Source organism: Oncorhynchus mykiss, chromosome 18 (genome assembly GCF_013265735.2).
Source record: "Oncorhynchus mykiss isolate Arlee chromosome 18, USDA_OmykA_1.1, whole genome shotgun sequence".
NCBI classification, from domain to species: domain Eukaryota; kingdom Metazoa; phylum Chordata; class Actinopteri; order Salmoniformes; family Salmonidae; genus Oncorhynchus; species Oncorhynchus mykiss.
This window is the reverse complement of record NC_048582.1, coordinates 74,558,836-74,579,053: the sequence shown is the minus strand read 5'-3', so window position 1 is coordinate 74,579,053 and position 20,218 is coordinate 74,558,836. Positions and strand designations below refer to the sequence as shown.

The 20,218-nt window shown below is 41.7% G+C and overlaps 1 protein-coding gene across 1 annotated transcript; it reads right to left on the bottom strand.

Annotated features, from left to right (window-relative positions):
* Nucleotides 1-4,284: 4,284 nt before the first annotated feature.
* On the bottom strand, nucleotides 4,285-8,739 carry znf706 (zinc finger protein 706). The gene is made up of 3 exons (XM_036953671.1): nucleotides 8,582-8,739; nucleotides 6,143-6,291; nucleotides 4,285-5,676 (listed from the first exon to the last, which is right to left on the bottom strand). The coding sequence occupies exons 2-3, from the start codon at nucleotides 6,275-6,277 to the stop codon at nucleotides 5,575-5,577; spliced, it is 237 nt and encodes a 78-aa protein (XP_036809566.1). The 5' UTR covers nucleotides 6,278-6,291; nucleotides 8,582-8,739; the 3' UTR covers nucleotides 4,285-5,574.
* Nucleotides 8,740-20,218: the final 11,479 nt, after the last annotated feature.

The following is a 20,218-nucleotide window of genomic DNA, read 5'->3' as shown; positions in this document are numbered from 1 at the left end:
TAAAAGCCCTGTCTAGTAAACCTCTACTTTAATAAAAGCCCTGTCTAGTATCCTTCTACTCTAATAAAAGCCCTGTCTAGTATACTTCTACTCTAATAAAAGCCCTGTCTAGTATCCTTCTACTCTAATAAAAGCCCTGTCTAGTATACTTCTACTTTAATAAAAGCCCTGTCTAGTAAACCTCTACTCTAATAAAAGCACTGTCTAGTATCCTTCTACTCTAATAAAAGCCCTGTCTAGTAAACCTCTACTCTAATAAAAGCCCTGTCTAGTATACTTCTACTTTAATAAAAGCCCTGTCTAGTATCCTTCTACTCTAATAAAAGCCCTGTCTAGTATCCTTCTACTCTAATAAAAGCCCTGTCTAGTATCCTTCTACTCTAATAAAAGCCCTGTCTAGTATACTTCTACTCTAATAAAATCCCTGTCTAGTATCCTTCCACTCTAATAAAAGCCCTGTCTAGTATACTTCTACTTTAATAAAAGCCCTGTCTAGTATCCTTCTACTCTAATAAAAGCCCTGTCTAGTATCCTTCTACTCTAATAAAAGCCCTGTCTAGTATACTTCTACTCTAATAAAATCCCTGTCTAGTATCCTTCCACTCTAATAAAAGCCCTGTCTAGTATACTTCTACTTTAATAAAAGCCCTGTCTAGTAAACCTCTACTCTAATAAAAGCCCTGTCTAGTAAACCTCTACTTTAATAAAAGCCCTGTCTAGTAAACCTCTACTTTAATAAAAGCCCTGTCTAGTATCCTTCTACTCTAATAAAAGCCCTGTCTAGTATACTTCTACTCTAATAAAAGCCCTGTCTAGTATCCTTCTACTCTAATAAAAGCCCTGTCTAGTATACTTCTACTCTAATAAAATCCCTGTCTAGTATCCTTCCACTCTAATAAAAGCCCTGTCTAGTATACTTCTACTTTAATAAAAGCCCTGTCTAGTAAACCTCTACTCTAATAAAAGCCCTGTCTAGTAAACCTCTACTTTAATAAAAGCCCTGTCTAGTAAACCTCTACTCTAATAAAAGCCCTGTCTAGTAAACCTCTACTTTAATAACAGCCCTGTCTAGTATCATTCTACTCTAATAAAAGCCCTGTCTAGTATCCTTCTACTCTAATAAAAGCCCTGTCTAGTATCCTTCTACTCTAATAAAAGCCCTGTCTAGTATACTTCTACTTTAATAAAAGCCCTGTCTAGTAAACCTCTACTCTAATAAAAGCCCTGTCTAGTATCCTTCTACTCTAATAAAAGCCCTGTCTAGTATACTTCTACTTTAATAAAAGCCCTGTCTAGTAAACCTCTACTCTAATAAAAGCCCTGTCTAGTAAACCTCTACTTTAATAAAAGCCCTGTCTAGTATCCTTCTACTCTAATAAAAGCCCTGTCTAGTAAACCTCTACTCTAATAAAAGCCCTGTCTAGTATCCTTCTACTCTATTAAAAGCCCTGTCTAGTATACTTCTACTTTAATAAAAGCCCTGTCTAGTATCCTTCTACTCTAATAAAAGCCCTGTCTAGTATCCTTCTACTCTAATAAAAGCCCTGTCTAGTATCCTTCTACTCTAATAAAAGCCCTGTCTAGTATCCTTCTACTCTAATAAAAGCCCTGTCTAGTATCCTTCTACTCTAATAAAAGCCCTGTCTAGTATCCTTCTACTCTAATAAAAGCCCTGTCTAGTATCCTTCTACTCTAATAAAAGCCCTGTCTAGTAAACCTCTACTCTAATAAAAGCCCTGTCTAGTATACTTCTACTCTAATAAAAGCCCTGTCTAGTATCCTTCTACTCTAATAAAAGTCCTGTCTAGTATCCTTCTACTCTAATAAAAGCCCCCGTCTCTATAATCTTTCTCCATCCACAGGGAATAGTGGTCTATATTCCAGTAACATTCTCTTCCTTTCCGACAGTGATATTCTAAAAGACTCTTCAGAAAGATATGGCTCTATCTCTATTTGATAAGTAGATAGTTTATATACGAAACAGAAATAACTGATTAATGTCAAATGAATGGTGAGAAACTGATTATCTGCACTCTAACTGAAATCATGTACTAGAATCCAGCAAGACCAGCTGAAGACATTACTTTATTTAATAAAAAAAAAAAATACAAAATTAAATGAATCATGTACTAGAATCCGGATTTTTAAAAATCGAACCTTTAATTCATTAATTTATGCCAGTTCCAGTCAAAAGTTGACACACCGAGTCATTCAAGGTTTTTGTTTTATTTTTGAATAACCATTTTCTACATTGTAGAATAATAGGGAAGACATTCAAACTATGAAATAACACATATGGAATCATATAGTAACCAAAAAAAAGTGTTAAATATTATTTTTTTTTTTTTTGATATTCTTCAAAAATGATGACGACATTCTTGGCGTTCTCTCAACCAGGTTAGGTTTGTAATTATTATGTATTTTTTACCCTTTTTCTCCCCAATTTCGTGATAACCAATTGATAGTTACTGTCTTGCTGCAACTCCCGTACGGACTCGGGAGGGGCGAAGGTCCTCCGAAACACAACCCAACCCTCACTGCTTCAGGGACACAATGCCTGTTTAACCCGGATGCCAGCCACACCAATGTCGGAGGAAACACTGTACAGCTGGCGACCGTGTCAGCGTGCACTGTGCCCGACCGGCCACAGGAGTCGCTAGTGCGCGATGGAACAAGAACATCCCTGCCGGCCAAACCCTCCTCTATCCCGGACGACGCTGGGCCAATAGTGCGCCGCCTCATGGGTCTCCCGGTTGTGGCCAGCTGCGACAGAGCCTGGACTCGAACCAGGATCTGTAGTGGCACAGCTAGCAACTGCAATGCCTTAGACCACTGCGCCAGTCGGGAGGCTGTGAATTTCTTTCCTCCTTAATGCACAATCAATGTGTTGTGACAAGGTAGTGAAGGTATACAGAAGATATAACAAGTTGGTAAAAGACCAAGTCCATATTATGTCAAGAACAGCTCAAAGAAGCAAAGAGAAACAACAGTCCATTATTATTTTAAGACATGAATGTCAGTCAATCCAGACCATTTCAAGAACCCTGAAAGTTTCAAGTGGAGTCACAAAAACCATCAAGCGCTATGACGCAACTGGCTCTCACTAGGAATGCCACAGTAAAGGAAGACCCAGAGTTACCTGCAGAGGATAAGTTCATTAGAGTTACCAGCCTCAGAAATTGCATCCCAAATAAATGCTTCACAGAGTTCAAGTAACAGACACATCTCAACATCAATTGTTCAGGAGACTGCATGAATCAGGCCTTCATGGATTGAATTGCTGCAAATAAATCACTACTAAAAGGCACCAATAAGAAGAAGAGACTTGCTTGGGCCAAGAAACACAAACAATGAACAATAGACCGGTGGAAATCTGTCTTTTGGTCTGAGTCCAAATGAGAAATGTTTGGTTCCAACCGCCGTGTCTTTGTAAGACGGATAGTAGGTGAAAGGATAAACTCTGTGTGGTTCCCACCATGAAGCGTGGAGGTGTGATGGTGCCACTGTCTGAGTTATTTATAATTCAAGGCACATAACCAGCATGGCTACCACAGCATTCTGCAGCGATACGCCATCCCATCTGGTTTGGGCTTCGTGGGACTATCATTTGTTTTTCAACAGGACAATGACCCAACACACCTCCAGGCTGTGTAAGGACTATTTTACCAAGAAGGAGAGTGATGGAGTGCTGCATCAAATGACCTGGCCTCAACAATCACCCGACCTCAACCCAATTCAGATGGTTTGGGATGAGTTGGACCGCAGAGTGAAGGAAAAGCAGCCAACAAGTGCTCAGCATATGTGGGAACTTTAAAACTTTTGAAAAAGCATTCCAGGTGAAGCTGGTTGTGAGAATGCCAAGAGTGTGTCATTAAGGCAAAGAGTGGCTACTTTGAAGAATCTCAAACACTTATGGTTACTACATGATTCCATGTGTTATTTCATAGTTTTGATACCTACACTATTATTCTACAAAGTAGAAAATAGTCAAAATAAAGAAAAAGGTGTCCAAACATTTGACTGGTAGTGTCGGAGACAGAACAGCATTAAGGCCCAGTACGGTCATGGATGTATGGGTCAGTATTATTTCCTTCACCTCTCTTTCCTGTAACATGTCTACATGGACCGTAAATTAACTCTGCTTCTTTTTCATCATCAAAAGAGCCAACACTTCTGTACTGGTACACTGCATGTGAAACTGAACATGACGCCACCTAGTGGAGAAAACAAAAACCCAGGATGTGTTTGACCAAGTGTTGTTGGAAAGAGAAAGTTCCAGAACAGTTTCCATTACAGAGCTCTGCCACCAGATGAAGCAGATACTAAACAAGGCCAACTTTATTGAATGTTATATTACATCATTGGGGCATGAATGCATTTTCCAAGTGTACAAATTATGCTGAGGAGTTTGATGTGAATTAGAAAACAAGTCACAACATGTTTCAGCTTGGATCATCGCTGTCAAAAATGATGGGTTTGATCAGCCAAAAACAAAGCATTGATTAGAACTAGAAGAGAAGAATGCTACAGACCTAACACCAGATCAGGGATCATCTTCAACCTCTCACAGCTGGGAATGGACATCTGCTCCATTCTACCCAACATTCAATTATAAACTAAAAGGAAACAATGATAGAGATTGTGTCTATTTCTAGGTAATACACAGGGAGAAACTGGAAACTAGGATGAAAGATCAACAAAAGAGACATTAGGCATTTAACAAGAGGGGTTTGTTTTCTGTTTGAGGGTGTGGATAAGGGAGAGAGGGGGGGTTTGTTTTCTGTATGAGGGTGTGGATAAGGGAGAGAGGGGGGGTTTGTTTTCTGTATGAGGGTGTGGATAAGGGAGATAGGGGGGGGTTGTTTTCTGTATGAGGGTGTGGATAAGGGAGAGAGGGGGGGGTTTGTTTTCTGTATGAGGGTGTGGATAAGGGAGAGAGGGGGGGTTTGTTTTCTGTATGAGGGTGTGGATAAGGGAGAGAGGGGGGGGGGTTGTTTTCTGTATGAGGGTGTGGATCAGAGAGAGGGGTTTGTTTTCTGTATGAGGGTGTAGATGAGAGAGAGAGGGGTTTGTTTTCTGTTTGAGGGGGTGGATAAGAGAGAGAGGGGTTTGTTTTCTGTGTGAGGGTGTGGATAAGAGAGAGATGGGTTTGTTTTCTGTGTGAGGGTGTGGATAAGAGAGAGATGGGTTTGTTTTCTGTGTGAGGGTGTGGATAAGAGAGAGATGGGTTTGTTTTCTGTGTGAGGGTGTGGATCAGAGAGAGGGGTTTGTTTTCTGTTTGAGGGTGTGGATAAGAGAGAGAGGGGTTTGTTTTCTGTGTGAGGGTGTGGATCAGAGAGAGAGAGGGGTTTGTTTTCTGTTTGAGGGTGTGGATAAGAGAGAGGGGTTTGTTTTCTGTGTGAGGGTGTGGATCAGAGAGAGAGCGGGGTTTGTTTTCTGTTTGAGGGTGTGGATAAGAGAGAGGGGTTTGTTTTCTGTGTGAGGGTGTGGATAAGAGAGAGATGGGTTTGTTTTCAGCATTGACAGTTTGCCTTAAACAAGGAACATAGCTGGGGTCTTCAGTGGGAGTCCGGTTCAGATGCCAGAGTCAACATCGACCAGCTCTGGGGGCATTGGTGATTTGGGGTGTTTACTCTCAAAATGCTGCTTGAAGGTTTTGGGGTCCGGCATCTGTGACTGTAGAGGCAATACAAGGGACAGGGGCCTTAATCATTTCCATTCAACTTATTTCATAGGATTATGTTGCTATTTCAACTGAAAGAGTCAAATACCACAACGACAATTGTGTTAAGTAACAAACCATTAAAAATAATGCATGATTGAGAAATCTGGTTGGAAAACAAGAGCTGCTGTATTTGGGAAACTGTATGAACAGAGCTACAGTGGATCGGCAGCTACGCCTGGACTACAGCGGATCGGCAGCTACGCCTGGACAACTGTGGATCACCATGGTCATATTCACTAGACAAACAGAAGAAAACAGGAGGGACAACCTTCTTTCCAAAAATAAATATTTGTTTTTCATTGGAAAACAGTACTACGTTTTACACTAATGAATACGACCCGTTGATCTTGCAACCCAACTTCAAAATGGTTTGTAGTCCCTGATTGAAGAGCAACCACTTGTCTTTAAGGAACTCACCAGGCAGACACCGCAGGTGTGCACTAAAGCTGCCTTTGCGGCCGTCTTCTGATCATGTCCCTTGGCCTTCTTGGCCTCCGCTTGTTTCTTGGCATTCTTCTGCTGAGACTGGACTTTTTGATGACCACGTGCCATGTCTGGTCCTAGAGCTGGAGGTACAAGCCAACAGGCTGGGTGAGTGTTACTGAATAGGTTGTTATCAATAAAACCTCACACTACGCTGCAGAGTGTGCGTTGGTCGGGGGGGGTACTGTGTGAGCGCGGGCGCTGTGTGCGTTGGTCGGGGGGGGCGCCGTGTACGTTGGTGGGGGCATGTTTATGGGGTGTGTGAGTATTAAGTATCCAGAGGTGTAAAGTACTTCAGTAAAAATACTTTAAAGTACTACTTAAGTAGTTTTTTGTGGTATCTGTACTTTACTATTTATATTTTTGACAACTTTGACTTCACTACATTCCTAAAGAAAATAATGTACTTTTTACTTAATACATTTTCCCCTGACCCAAAGGTACTCAAAACATTTTGAATGCTCAGCAGGACAGGAAAATAGTCCAATTCACACACTTATCAAGAGAACATCCCTGGTCATCCCTACTGCCTCTGATCTGGCAGACTCACTAGACAGAGAACATCCCTGCTGCCTCTAATCTGGCAGACTCACTAAACACATATGCTTTGTCTGAGTGTTGGAGTGTGCCCCTGGTTTGCTTAATATAAGGAATTTGAAAAACTTTTACTTTTGATACTTCAGTATATTTTAAACCAAATACTTTTAGACTTTTACTCAAGTTGTATTTTACTGGGTGACTTACTTTACCTGGAGTCATTTTCTATTAAGGTATCTTTACTTTTACTCAAGTATGACAATTGGATACTTTTTCCACCACTACAAGTATCTAATTTGCATAAAGTAGTAGTGTTCCCAAACTGGCGGCCTGCGAGGCGAATTTGGCCCGTAGGTGGTTGTATTTGGCCCCCCAAGTTCTGAGCAATTTCTTTGATATTTGAAAAAAAAAAAAAAAGATTTCTAATTTTCATTGTTGGACATAAGAATCTGTTCTGAAGTATTCCCACACAGAGAAACACGTGATTGTATACAAATGTAAGCAAGGTTTGAAATTATTGTTTTTGAGTACTATTATATCTGTTTGGGCTTCTTGCGATCAATTCGCAGTCTACCGCAGCCCCCCGACAATCCGCTCAAGAAAAACAAACAGCCGCTGCTTAATCTAGTTGATAAACCCTGAAGTAGTATAAAACCTTGTATTGTAATTTCAGAATTTGTTTCAAATTGTGGTGTGAGTGTTGGTGCTGTGTGAGTGTGTTGGTGGGATGTGTGTTTTAAGTATATAATTTGCATAAAGTAGTATAAAAAGTTGTTTTCTAAATTCATAAATTGTTTCAAACGTCTGTATAAAGCATTATCACCCTACCTTACATTATTATTGGTATAAATAATATGACCAACCAATGTAAAATGGACTGAAATTACCTTAAGTATGTATTCTGTACTGCCTCATTTGCAAAGTAAATTCCTAATTTGCATCCTACAGCATTTCATAACATGGCCAGGGCAATATACATTATTTATTAATATAACCATATGCCTGAGCTTGATCTGTTAACGTTAGCTCAAGGTGAACATTGTAAACGTAGCTACAAAAAAAAAGTATGAATAGCTAGCTCGGTTACGGTCTGATCCACGAGGATATCGGCTAACGCTAGGTAGCTACGTGGTTCGCTAGCTAAATACTACTCACATAGCTCTGGTCCATTGGCCGACGACAACTGCTCGTTGGGACGATACGACGCATGCGTGTGGATCAACGCTAATCCGTCAATTTCGCATTTTTTTGGGGGGGGGCGACACCCTTCGCACAGTGAAAACAACCTTCCCAAGTAACATCTGTACTTTAGACTGTCACGAAAGTATATTGAATATCCAGTCATTAAACTAAATTTAAGAAATAAAAATTCGGAAAGGGCAGAGGCAACTCATTGTCATCGCGCGATGGATCAGAGCTAGTACGGACATAACCAGACAACTTGGCTAGTTACCGTTGGTTAGCTGGCTAGGTTAGCTAGCTAAACATATAGCTACCTAGTTATCTAGCTAGATATGGGTGATAACCCCAAATACACCGCACTGTGATGACTCACAAAACGAGTGAGAAGAACGTTAGTTATCAGTAACGTTATCTTTGACTGAACGGCGGTTGGTCGTATGCTAGCTGGCTAGCTAAATAATTAGCGCTAGCTCTGTTGTTAGCAAACATGCTAAGCTTCCAGCTGACCATATGGCAGACTGGCTAGATAGCAACGTCCCGGTTTGTAGTTGATAAAGGCATTCTGTTACATACGATAAGGTGCGCTAATGCTAGATTAAATACAATAAGAATTGTCGAATAAATGTAGCTGGCTAGCAAGATACTATACATTACCTCAGTCTTGGCAACAAAAAAAAAAAGGTCTGGATGGCAACGCTGTTCAAAAGCTTCACGAAAATGTGGCACACAGCTGATGTGGTTAGCCAAGCTAGCCTCTTCTTCTTCTTTGGTATTATGGCGGTCCGCAAACAAATCTTATAGGTGCATGCCGCCACCTACTGTATTGGCTGTGCATCAGCCTGCTATTCTGTATGCATTCATTACACTTCATGAAAAAATTGTCTCCTCATCATTAGTCCACTACTTGGCCCTGGCTGATCCTACACCAGGCCAGCAGCCTGGGAGGACGGGACACTATCGTTCAAAACACCTTGCAATTCTTCTGCAGTAAAATTTCGTACACCCATGAACTTCTTTGTAGCTGCCACCACACCATCTATCCTCTGTAATTTAACTTCCATTCCTGCGGTACAGTTAACAACCATGGCCATCAACGCCAAAAAAACAAACCTTACTGAAGCACATGTTACTCCTATCACTCTCTATTGACCTCTGCCTACTCACAGGGATCTCACCCTGGACCCATCTTCCTCTACTACTCTCTTTACTGCCTCAGCATACAACCTCTTCTGTATTACTTTGATCCTGACAACCTCAACCTGACTTTCTATCACTGGACCCCTCTGATCTCCAGCACCATTGGTACCCCTACAGTTTACACACACAACTTTGTCTAACGATACTACACATTCCTTTGTCTCATGTCCTCCTGCAAACTTCTCACATATAGTAATCTTCCTCCTACACACTGCTGCCACATGACCATAAGCTTGACACCTGAAACACTGTAATGGGTGTGGGACAAAAGCTCTCACGGCATAACTAACACATACTAACTCGACTTTATCTGGTTAAAACTCTGCATCAAAACTCAGTAGTACATACAGTGTCGTCTCTGTTTCACCACGCTCACCACCCGGTCTGCGCCGCACCAAACAGCGTGTGTCACGGATACTGGGAATCTTCAACTTCAGTTGGCCCTCAACACTTAATACCACTACAGTGATAACTATTTTCAATGGCTCTCTGCTCCAGAGAGGAAAGCAAGTCACAGTCATAGTCCCCAGTCGCGTGATGCGGAATGCACGCTCCCTCTCGACGGCAGAAACGCAAAAAAACAACACAATTCCACTTCGAGTCACTTTCACCGACCCAACCTTCCCCAACCTCTTGTCCACCTAACCTGACACCACATATGGATCAGTCAGAAAGCAAGGATCCATTCTCTGAAAAACGAAAAAATATATATTAATCACCATCAGAACAAGGCTCAAACTCGGTGGTCTTCACTGCAACTGCCACCCCTGTTAATTCATACTCACTCTCATCATGTTACATTTTCTTCTGCAGCAGTCCATATTTACTCTTAATGTGATCCACTTTCTTCCAACCTCCATGGGTTTCCCTGACTCCATCTCCAAGTCCGACAATCATTTGGGCGAACCCGCCATCTTGTCATCTTGTCATTCTAAGCTAGCTAGCTGGCTGACCAACATATTTGTCACATGACTCTTTGTGGCAAATTAATCAATTCAATTTAAGGGTTTTATTGGCATGGGAAACATAAGTTAACATTGCCAAAGCAAGTGCACTAGATAATAAACAAAAGTTAAATAAACAATACAAATATACAGTAAACATTACACTCAAAGAAGTTTCAAAAGAATAAAGACATGTCAAATGTCTTACAGTCTTACATCGTTACAGTGTTGTAACGATGTACAAATAGTTAAAGTACAAAAGGGAAAATAAATAAACTGAAATATGTTTTTTTTTATTTACAATGGTGTTTGTTCTTCATTGGTTGACATTTTCTTGTGGCAACAGAGCACAAATCTTGCTGCTGTGATGGCACACTGTGGTATTTCACCCAATAGATATGGGAGTTTATCAATATTGGGTTTGTTTTCGAATTCTATGTGGGTCTGTGTAATCTGAGGGAAATATGTGTCTCTAATATGGCCATACATTTGTCAGGATGTTAGGACGTGCAGCTCAGTTTCCACCTCATTTTGTGGGCAGTGTGCACAAACTGTCTTCTCTCTTCTCTTTCTTAATAGCAAGGCTATGCTCTCTGAGTCTGTACATAGTCAAAGCATTTCTTAAGATTGGGTCAGTCACAATGGTCAGGCATTCTGTTTAGGCCCAAATAGCATTCCAGTTTGCTCAGTTTTTTTGTAATTTTTTTCCAATGTGTCAAGTAATGACCTTTTTATTTTCTCATGATTTGATTTGGTCTAATTGTGTTGCTGTCCTGGGGCTCTGTGGGGTCTGTTTGTGTTTGTGAACAGAGCCCCAGGACCAGCTTGCTGACTGAATCAACACTGCCTCTCTCTTTTGAAGTTTCAAATCAAATCCAATTTTATTGATCACGTACACATGGTTAACAGATGTTAACGCGAGTGTAGCGAAAAGCTTGTGCTTCTAGTTCCAACAGTGCAGTAATATCTAACAAGTAATCTAACAAATTCACAACAACTACCTAATATACACAAATGTAAGGGATGAATAAGAATATGTACATATAAATATATGGATGAGTGATGGCCGTATATGACATAGGCAAGATGCAGTAGATAGTATAGAACAGTATTTACATATGAGATGAGTGATGTAGGATATGTAAACATTATTAAAGTGGTGTTATTTAAGGTGACTATTGATACCTTTATTAAGTCCATTTATTAAAGAGGCCAGAGATTTGAGTCTGTATGTTGACAGCAGCCTCTCTATGTTAGTGATGGCTGTTTAACAGTCTGTTTAACAGTGATGGCCTTGAGATCGAAGCTGTTTTTCAATCTCTCGGTCCCAGCTTTGATGCAAATGTACTGACCTCGCCTTCTGGATGATAGCGGGGTGAACAGGCAGTGGCTCGGGTGATTGTTGGCCTTGATGATCTTTTTGGCCTTCCTGTGACATCGGGTGTTGTAGGTGTCTTGGAGGGTAGGTAGTTTGCCCCTGGTGATGCGTTGTGCAGACCACACTACCCTCTGGAGAGCCTTGCGGTTGAGGGCAAGGCTACATCCCAGCCCGACAGGATGCTCTCAATTATACATCTGTAAATGTTTGTGAGTGTTTTAGGTGACAAGCCAAATTTCCTTAGCCTTCTGAGGTTGAAGAGGCTCTGTTGCGCCTTTTTCACCACGCTGTCTGTGTGGGTGTACCATTTCAGTATGCTTCCTCTGCTGTTTCCTGAAGTCCACGATCATCTCCATTGCTTTGTTGACGTTGAGTGAGAGGTTATTTTCCTGACACCACACTCTGAGGGCCCTCACCTCCTCCCTGTAGGCCGTCTTGTCATTGTTGGTAATCAAGCCTACCACTGTAGTGTCGTCTGCAAACTTGATGATTGAGTTGGAAGCGTGCATGGCCACGCAGTCATGGGAGTAAAGGAGAGGGCTGAGCATACACCCTTGTGGGGCCCCAATGTTGAGGATCTGGGAGGTGGAGATGTTGTTTCCTCCTGGGGGCTGCCCGTCAGAAAGTCCAGGACCCAGTTGCACAGGGCGGTGTTGAGACACAGGGTCTCGAGCTTAATGACGAGTTTGGAGGGTACTATGGTATTAAATGCAGCGCTGTAGTCAATGAACAGCATTCTCACAATGGTATTCCTCTTATTCAGATGGGATAGGGCAGTGTGCAGTGTGATGGCGATTGCATCGTCAGGGGACCTATTGGGGCAGTAAGCAAATTTGAGTGGGTCTAGGGTGTCAGGTAGGGTGGAGGTGATATGATCCTTGACTAGTCTCTCAAAGCACTTCATGATGACAGAAGTGAGTGCAACGGGGCGACAGTCATTTAGTTCAGTTACCTTAGCTTTCTTAGGAACAGGAACAATGGTGGCCATCTTGAAGCATGTGGAGACAACAAACTGGGATAGGGATTGTTTGAATATGTCCGTAAACACACCAGCCAGCTGGTCTGCACATGCTCTGAGGACGCGACTTGGGATGCCGTCTGGGCCGGCAGCCTTGCGAGGGTTAACACGTTTAAATGTTTTACTCACATTGGCCACGGAGAAGGAGAGCCCACAGGCTTTGGTAGCGACCCGTGTCGGTTGCACTGTATTGTCCTCAAAGTGAGCAAAGAAGTTGTTTAATTTGGCTGGGAGCGAGACGTCGATGTCCGCGACGGGGCTGGTTTTCCCTTTGTAATCCGTGATTGACTGTAGACCCTGCCACATACATCTTGTGTTTGAGCCGTTGAATTGCTACTCTATTTTGTCTCTATACTGACGCTCGGCTTGTTCCATTGCCTTGCAGAGGGAATAGCTGCATTGTTTGTATTTGGTCATGTTTTCGGTCTTCTTGCCATGATTAAAAGCGGTGGTTCGCGCTTTCAGTTTTGCGCGAATGCTGGCATCAAGCCACGGTTTCTGGTTATAAAATGTTTTAATAGTCACAGTGGGTACGACATCGCCGATGCACTTGCTAATAAACTCACCCACCGAGTCAACGTATACATCAATGTTGTTGTCTGAGGCTATCCAGAACATATCCCAGTCCACGTAATCGAAGCAATCCTGAAGCGTGGAATCTGATTGGTCAGACCAGCGTTGTACCTACCTGAGCGCTGGCGTTTCCTGTTTTAGTTTCTGTCTATGGGCTGGGAGCAACAAAATGGAGTCATGGTCAGATTTGCCGAATGGAGGGCGCGGGAGAGCCTTGTATGCATCGCAGAAGTTAGAATAGCAATGATCCAGAATGCTACTAGCCGTGTGGCGCATTCGATATGCTGATAGAATTTAGGAAGTCTCGTTCTCAGGTTAGCTTTGTTAAAATCCACGGCTACAATATATGCAGCCTCAGGATGTGTGGTTTCCAGTTTACATAGAGTCCAGTGAAGTTCTTTCAGGGCCGTCGAGGTATCTGCTTGGGGGGGGAAATACACGGCTGTGACTATAATCGAAGATAATTATCTTGGAAGATAATGCGGTCAGCATTTTATTGTAAGGAATTCTAGGTCAGGTGAAAAAAAGGTATTGAGTTCCTGTATGTTGTTGTGATTACACCGTGAGTCGTTAATCATAAGGCATACATCCCCACCCTCCTTCTTACCAGAAGTTGTTTCTGTCGGCGTGATGCGTGAAGAAACCGGGTGGCTGTGCCGACTCTGACAACATATCCCGAGTGAGCCATGTTTCCGTGAAACAGAGATTGTTACAATCTCTGATGTCTCTCTGGAAGGCAACTCGTGCCTCATTTTGTCCACCTTGTTATCTAGAGATTGGACATTGGCGAGTAATATGCTCGGAAGTGGTAGATGGTGGGCTCGCCTTCTAATTCTGATCAGTAGGCCACTCCGTCTGCCTCTCCTGCGGCGACCGCGTTGCTTTGGGTTGCCCTCTGGGATAAGATCCCATGTCCAGTGTGGAGGTCCGAACAAAGGAACCACTTCGGGAAAGTAGTATTCCCGGTCATCGCTTTTATATCCAATAGTTCTTCCCAGCTGTATGTAATAACGCTTGAGATTACCGGGCTAACAATGTAAGAAATAATACACAAAATAATACATGAAACATCAAATAACTGCATAATTTCCTAAGGATCTGAAGCGAGGCGACCATCTCTGTTGGCGCCATCTTGATAGGAAAATGCACATTGTATTTGAAGAAATCTAGATTAATAGTTGTATTTTTTAAATGTTTTTCCATCTAATATTAGAATAAGCATAAGTGGCCTAACATGATTATTGTGTCAATACTAGTGTTGATCTTTAGTGTTTTTGAGGCCTACTCCAAAGCACTATGTGCAGAGGTCGGTGTATGACAGAGAGCAGAGACGGCTGTCGACATCCAAGGGCCAGCCATGCTGCCCTGTTCTGAGCCAATTGCAATTTTCCTAAGTCCCTTTTTGTGACACCTGACCACATGACTGAACAGTAATTCAGGTGTCCAGGTGCGACAAAACTAGAGCCTGTAGGACCTGCCTTGTTGCTTGTAGTGTTAAAAAGGCAGAGCAGCGCTTTATAATGGACAGACTTATCCCATCTTAGCCACTGTTGAATCAATATGTTTTGACCATAACAGTTTACAATCCAGGGTTACTCCAAGCAGTTTAGTCACCTCAACTTGCTCCACGTTATTTATTACAACATTTAGTTGAGGTTTAGGGTTTAGTGAATGATTTGTTCCAAACACAATGTTTTTAGTTTTTTTAATATTTAGGACTAATTTATTCCTTGTCACTCATCTGAAACTAACAGCAGCTCTTTATTAAGTGTTGCAGTCATTTCAGTCACTGTAGTAGCTGACATGTATAGTGTTGAGTCATCCACATACATAGACACACTGTCTTTCTTCATAGCTGGTGGCATGTCATTAGTAAAGATTCAAAAAATTAAAAGGCCTAGACAGCTGCCCTGGGAAATTCCTGATTTTACCTGGATAATGTTGGAGAGGCTCCCATTAAAGAACACCTTCTGTGTTCTGTTAGACAGGTAACTCTTTATCCACATTATAGCAGGGGGTGTAAAGCCATAGCACATACATTTTTCCAGCTCCAGGCTGATTGATCATGTCAAAAGCTGCACTGAAGTCTAACAAGACAGCCCCCACAATCTTTTCATCATCAATTCCTCTCAGCCAATCATCAGTCAAGTTCTGTGCTTGTTGAATGTCCTTCCATATAAGGGTGCTGAAAGTCTGTTTTGTTTACTGTGAAAGAGCATTGTATCTGGTCAAACACTATTTTTCCAAAAGTTTACGAAGGGTTGGTAACAGGCTGATTGTTCGGCTATTTGAGCCAGTAAAGAGGGCTTTACTATTCATGGGTAGCGGAATGACTTTTGATTCCCTCGAAGCCTGGGGACACACTTTCTCGTAGGCTTAAATTGAAAATATGGCAAATAGGAGTGCCAATATCGTCCACTATTATCCTGAGTAATAGACAACAACAATTTGTTCACCTCTTCCACACTCACTTTACGGAATTCAAAATTACAATGCTTGTCTTTCATAATTTGGTCAGATATACTTCGATGTGTTTTGTACCTACACAGTAGTTGCTATTAGTTGTGTATGATGTGGTATAAGGTTAAAGCAAGCAGCTCATTCCACAAATTATCAGCCAGGGGCATCCCGAGAGAGAATGTTACAATCTCTGATGTCTCTCTGGAAGGCAATACTTACCCTGATTTCGTCCACCTTGTTGTCTAGAGACTGGAGATTGGCGAGTAATATGCTCAGAAGCGGTGGATGGTGAAGTAGGAGAATATAATACATTAGATTTGGAAAAAGATAATACCAAGAAAATAACAACCATTGTTTAGTATTTTTTTTAAAACATTTTTACTATCATCTTTGAAATGCAAGAGAAAGGCCATAATGTATTATTCCAGCCCAGGTGCTATTTAGATTTTGGCCACTAGATGGCAGCAGTGTATGTGCAACGTTTTTAGACTGATCCAATGAACCATTGCATTTCTGTTTGTATCAAGCCTGCCCGAAATGTGCCTAATTTGTTTATTAATAACTTTTCGTGTTCAAAATTGTGCACTCTCCTCAAACAATTCCATGGTATTATTTCACTGTAATAACTACTGTAAATTGGACTGTGCAGTTAGATTAACAAGAATTTAAGATTTCTGCCAATATCAGATATGTCTATGTCCTGGGAAATGTTCTTGTTACTTAGAACCTAATGCTAATCGCATTAGCCTACGTTAGCTCAACCGTCCCGTGGAAGGGACACTGATCCCGAAGAAGTTTTAAGGCCCTGGGTCTCAACCCTGCCCTGGGAAATTGGGTACTGGACTTTCTGACAGATCCAGGATTGTGTAAATCTATCAGCAAGCTCATTAGCATAACACAACGTTAACTATTCATGAAAATCGCAAATGAAATGAAATAAATATGCCATCTCTCAAGCTTAGCCTTTTGTAAACAACACTGTCATCTCAGATTTTCAAAATATGCTTCTCAACCATAGGAAAACAATCATTTGTGTAAAAGTAGCTAGCTAGCGTTAGCATTTAGCGTTAGCATTTAGCGTTAGCATTTAGCGTTAGCATTAGCGTTAGCATCCAGCACGCAACATTTCAACAAAAACATAAAAGCCTTCAAATAAAATCATTTACCTTTGAAGAACTTCTGATGTTTTCAATGAGGATACTCTCAGTTAGATAGCAGATGCTCAGTTTTTCCAAAAAGATTCTTTGTGTATTAGAAATAGCTCCGTTTTATACATCACATTTGGCTACCAAAAAAAATCAGAAAATTCAGTCCTCAAAACGCGAACTTTTTTCCAAATTAACTCCATAATATCGACTGAAAACATGGCAAACGTTGTTTAGAATCAATCATCAAGGTGTTTTTCACATATCTCTTCATTGATACATCGTTCTTGGACACATGGCTTCTCCCCTATATCAAATGGAAAAGTACGAGCAGCTGGCAATTGCGCACCGAATTCCACGCAGGACACCAGGCGGACACTTGGAAAATGTAGTCTCTTATGGTCAATCTTCCAATGATATGCCTACAAATACGTCACAATGCTGCTAAGACCTTGGGCGAACGACAGAAAGTGTAGGCTCATTCCTTGCGCAATCACAGCCATATAAGGAGACAATGGAAAACAGAGCTTCAGAAATTCTGCTAATTCCTGGTTGATGCATCATCTTGGTTTCGCCTGTAGAATGAGTTCTGGGGCACTTACAGACAAAATCTTTGCAGATTCTGAAACTTCAGAGTGTTTTCTTTCCAAAACTGTCAAGAATATGCATAGTCGAGCATCTTTTCGTGACAAAATATCGCGCTTAAAACGGGAACGTTTTTTATCCAAAAATGAAATAGCGCCCCTAGAGATCTAACAGGTTAACAGACTGGTAGCTTCAAAAGGAGGGTGGTGATTGGAATCATTGCTCATCCTCTGTCAAACATGGTTACCTGCAAGGACACACGTGCCGTCATCATTGCTTTGCACAAAAAGGGATATTGCTGGATATTGCTGCCAGTAAGATTGCACCTAAACCAAACATTTATCGGATCATCAATAACTTCAAGGAGAGCGGTTCAATTGTTGTGAAGAAGGCTTCAGGGCGCCCAAGAGAGTCCAGCAAGAGCCAGAACCGTCTCCTAAAGTTGATTCAGCTGCGGGATCGGGGCACCACCAGTACAGAGCTTGCTCAGGAATGGCAGCAGGCAGGTGTGAGTGCATCTGCACGCACAGTGAGGCGTAGACTTCAGGAGGATGGCCTGGTGTCAAGAATGGCAGCAAAGAAGCCAGGAAAAACATCAGGGACAGACTGATATTCTGCAAAAGGTACAGGGATTAGGGATTAGACTGCTGAGGACTGGGGTAAAGTAATTTTCTCTGATGAATCCCCCTTCCGATTGATTGGGGCATCCGGAAAAATGGGCAGTGTGGAGTGCGATTGAGATTGCGTTATCTGTGGATCTGTTGGGACGGTATGCGAATTGGAGTGGGTCTAGGGTATCTGGGATGATGGTGTTGATGTGAGTCATGACCAGCCTTTCAAAGCACTTCATGGCTACCGACGTGAGTGCTACAGGGCCGTAGTCATTTAGGCAGGTTAACTTCACTTCCTTGGGCACAGGGACTATGGTCTGCTTGAAACATGTAGGTAACATGATAGCCCAGATCATGCACACACACACACACACACACACACACACACACACACACACACACACACACACACACACACACACACACACACACACACACACACACAATCCACCATCTACCTGGCTGGGTGGAGTGTGTAAAAGGAAATCTCCCAGGTGTCAGTCATTTAATAGTGGTGCTGGAGAATTTGATCAGGCTGTCTATTGTCCCTGTGAAAAGGATTTAATTCAGACAGCCTAAGAGTTCTCCATTCTAGCTCCTTTATCTTCCAGAGGCTTTTAGGTAGCAGAGCAACTTTCGGTTAGCTAACCCACCAACTGTCTTTTCTTTGGAGTATCGAAATCGGATTAATCCCATAATTTAAAAAATAAAATGAAAAGGTCAGATGAAGTGCCAAGAGCATCCAACAGCTTTTAATGTGTTTTCTAGAGGTCTTTAATCAAGTCTTTCTATTCATCCCAGAGCTTTTAATGTGTTTTCTAGAGGTCTTTAATCAAGTCGTTCTATTCATTAATTCGAAAAGGACAATTATCTGTGCCAATTGTCAGAAGTTGTCCCACAACAATACTTTCAACCCAGAGACTAGAGACTAGTGAAAGCTGAGAAGAAAGTTGTGATATGTTGCAGTATCCAGATGATTAATGTTTTTATTTAAACACAGTTTTATTGGCAGAAGTTAAAAAGTTATACTTTTACATTTCCTTTTTTCAAATCTCCCTCCCCCGGGTGAAGGATGCTGAAGGAACAGTAAGTAACTCTGCTCTTCGCTGTCAGTCAGTCACTTCCTCTACTGCAATTGTTCGCTAGCAGAGAACTACAGGAATGAGGTGGCTATAGTTATCAAACAAATCTCAATTCTACATGAATTTATGGGGAAAACGCAGATTGGAACTTTCTCGTTCACAACTCCTATGGCAGGACGCTGCTCCGGCATTGTCATCTGTCCCTATCCGAATGGCCTGTGCTACCTGGAACTTGCCTGGCAAGGAAGTCTTCTCCATCTGCTCCTCCTCCTCCATCTTGTCGTGAAGTAGGCAGAGAACAGCAAGAAGAATTTTCCAATCAGCGCTGGTCCCATGTCACAAGTTGTATTTCTGATCAATTTGATGTTATTTTAATGGACAAAAAATGTGCTTTTCTTTCAAAAACAAGGACATTTCTAAATGACCCCAAACCTTTGAACGGTAGTGTGTATACATGTTTTTTTTAAATGTATTTCCCTTTATTATGTTTCCCTAACCCTACCACCCCAACCCCAACCCTAACCCCAACCCTACCACCCCAACCCCAACCCTAACCCCAACCCTACCACCCCAACCCTACCACCCCAACCCCAACCCTACCACCCCAACCCCAACCCTAACCCCAACCCTACCACCCCAACCCTAGTTGACATAGACTAATGGACAACAACACTTAGGCTTCTACTTCCAGCTTATACATTTTACAGACACAATGTATTTCACAATATTTATATTTTGTTTGTTATTAATCCCATCCTTCCCATCCTTTAGATACCCTCAACCCCTCCTATCTATCGCTGAAGACCATCCAGTTTCTAATTGCCATATATTTTTCAACTGTGCTGTGATGTTTCACAAAGGTTCTGAGCCTTTCTATTCTCATAGTTTCTACAGATTATAAATTAAAGATAAACATTTTTGCTAAATGTATTATTATATTATTGATCGATTGACTATGACTTTTCAAATCACCCAGCAGTGCTATTTGCAGAGTTAGCTCCAAGTAAATGTTGCAATTCTTCAGCCATTCCTGGATCTGCGACCAAAAACAAACTACATTTTGACAGTACCCCAAAAAATGATCTAATGATTCTGTCTCTTCGCAGAAGAATCTCCAGAGCTGGGATGGTTGTATCCCCCATATATACAGTGCCTTGTGAAAGTATTCGGCCCCCTTGAACTTTGCGACCTTTTGCCACATTTCAGGCTTCAAACATAAAGATATAAAACTGTATTTTTTTGTGAAGAATCAACAACAAGTGGGACACAATCATGAAGTGGAACGACATTTATTGGAT

Excerpts from the sequence above, each read along its gene's own strand:
- znf706 (XM_036953671.1), bottom strand. The coding sequence starts at position 6,277 with ATGGCACGTGGTCATCAAAAAGTCCAGTCTCAGCAGAAGAATGCCAAG. Across the intron at positions 5,677-6,142 it reads ACACCTGCGGTGTCTGCCTG|TCACAGATGCCGGACCCCAA; the intron begins GTGAGTTCCTTA and ends TTGCCTCTACAG.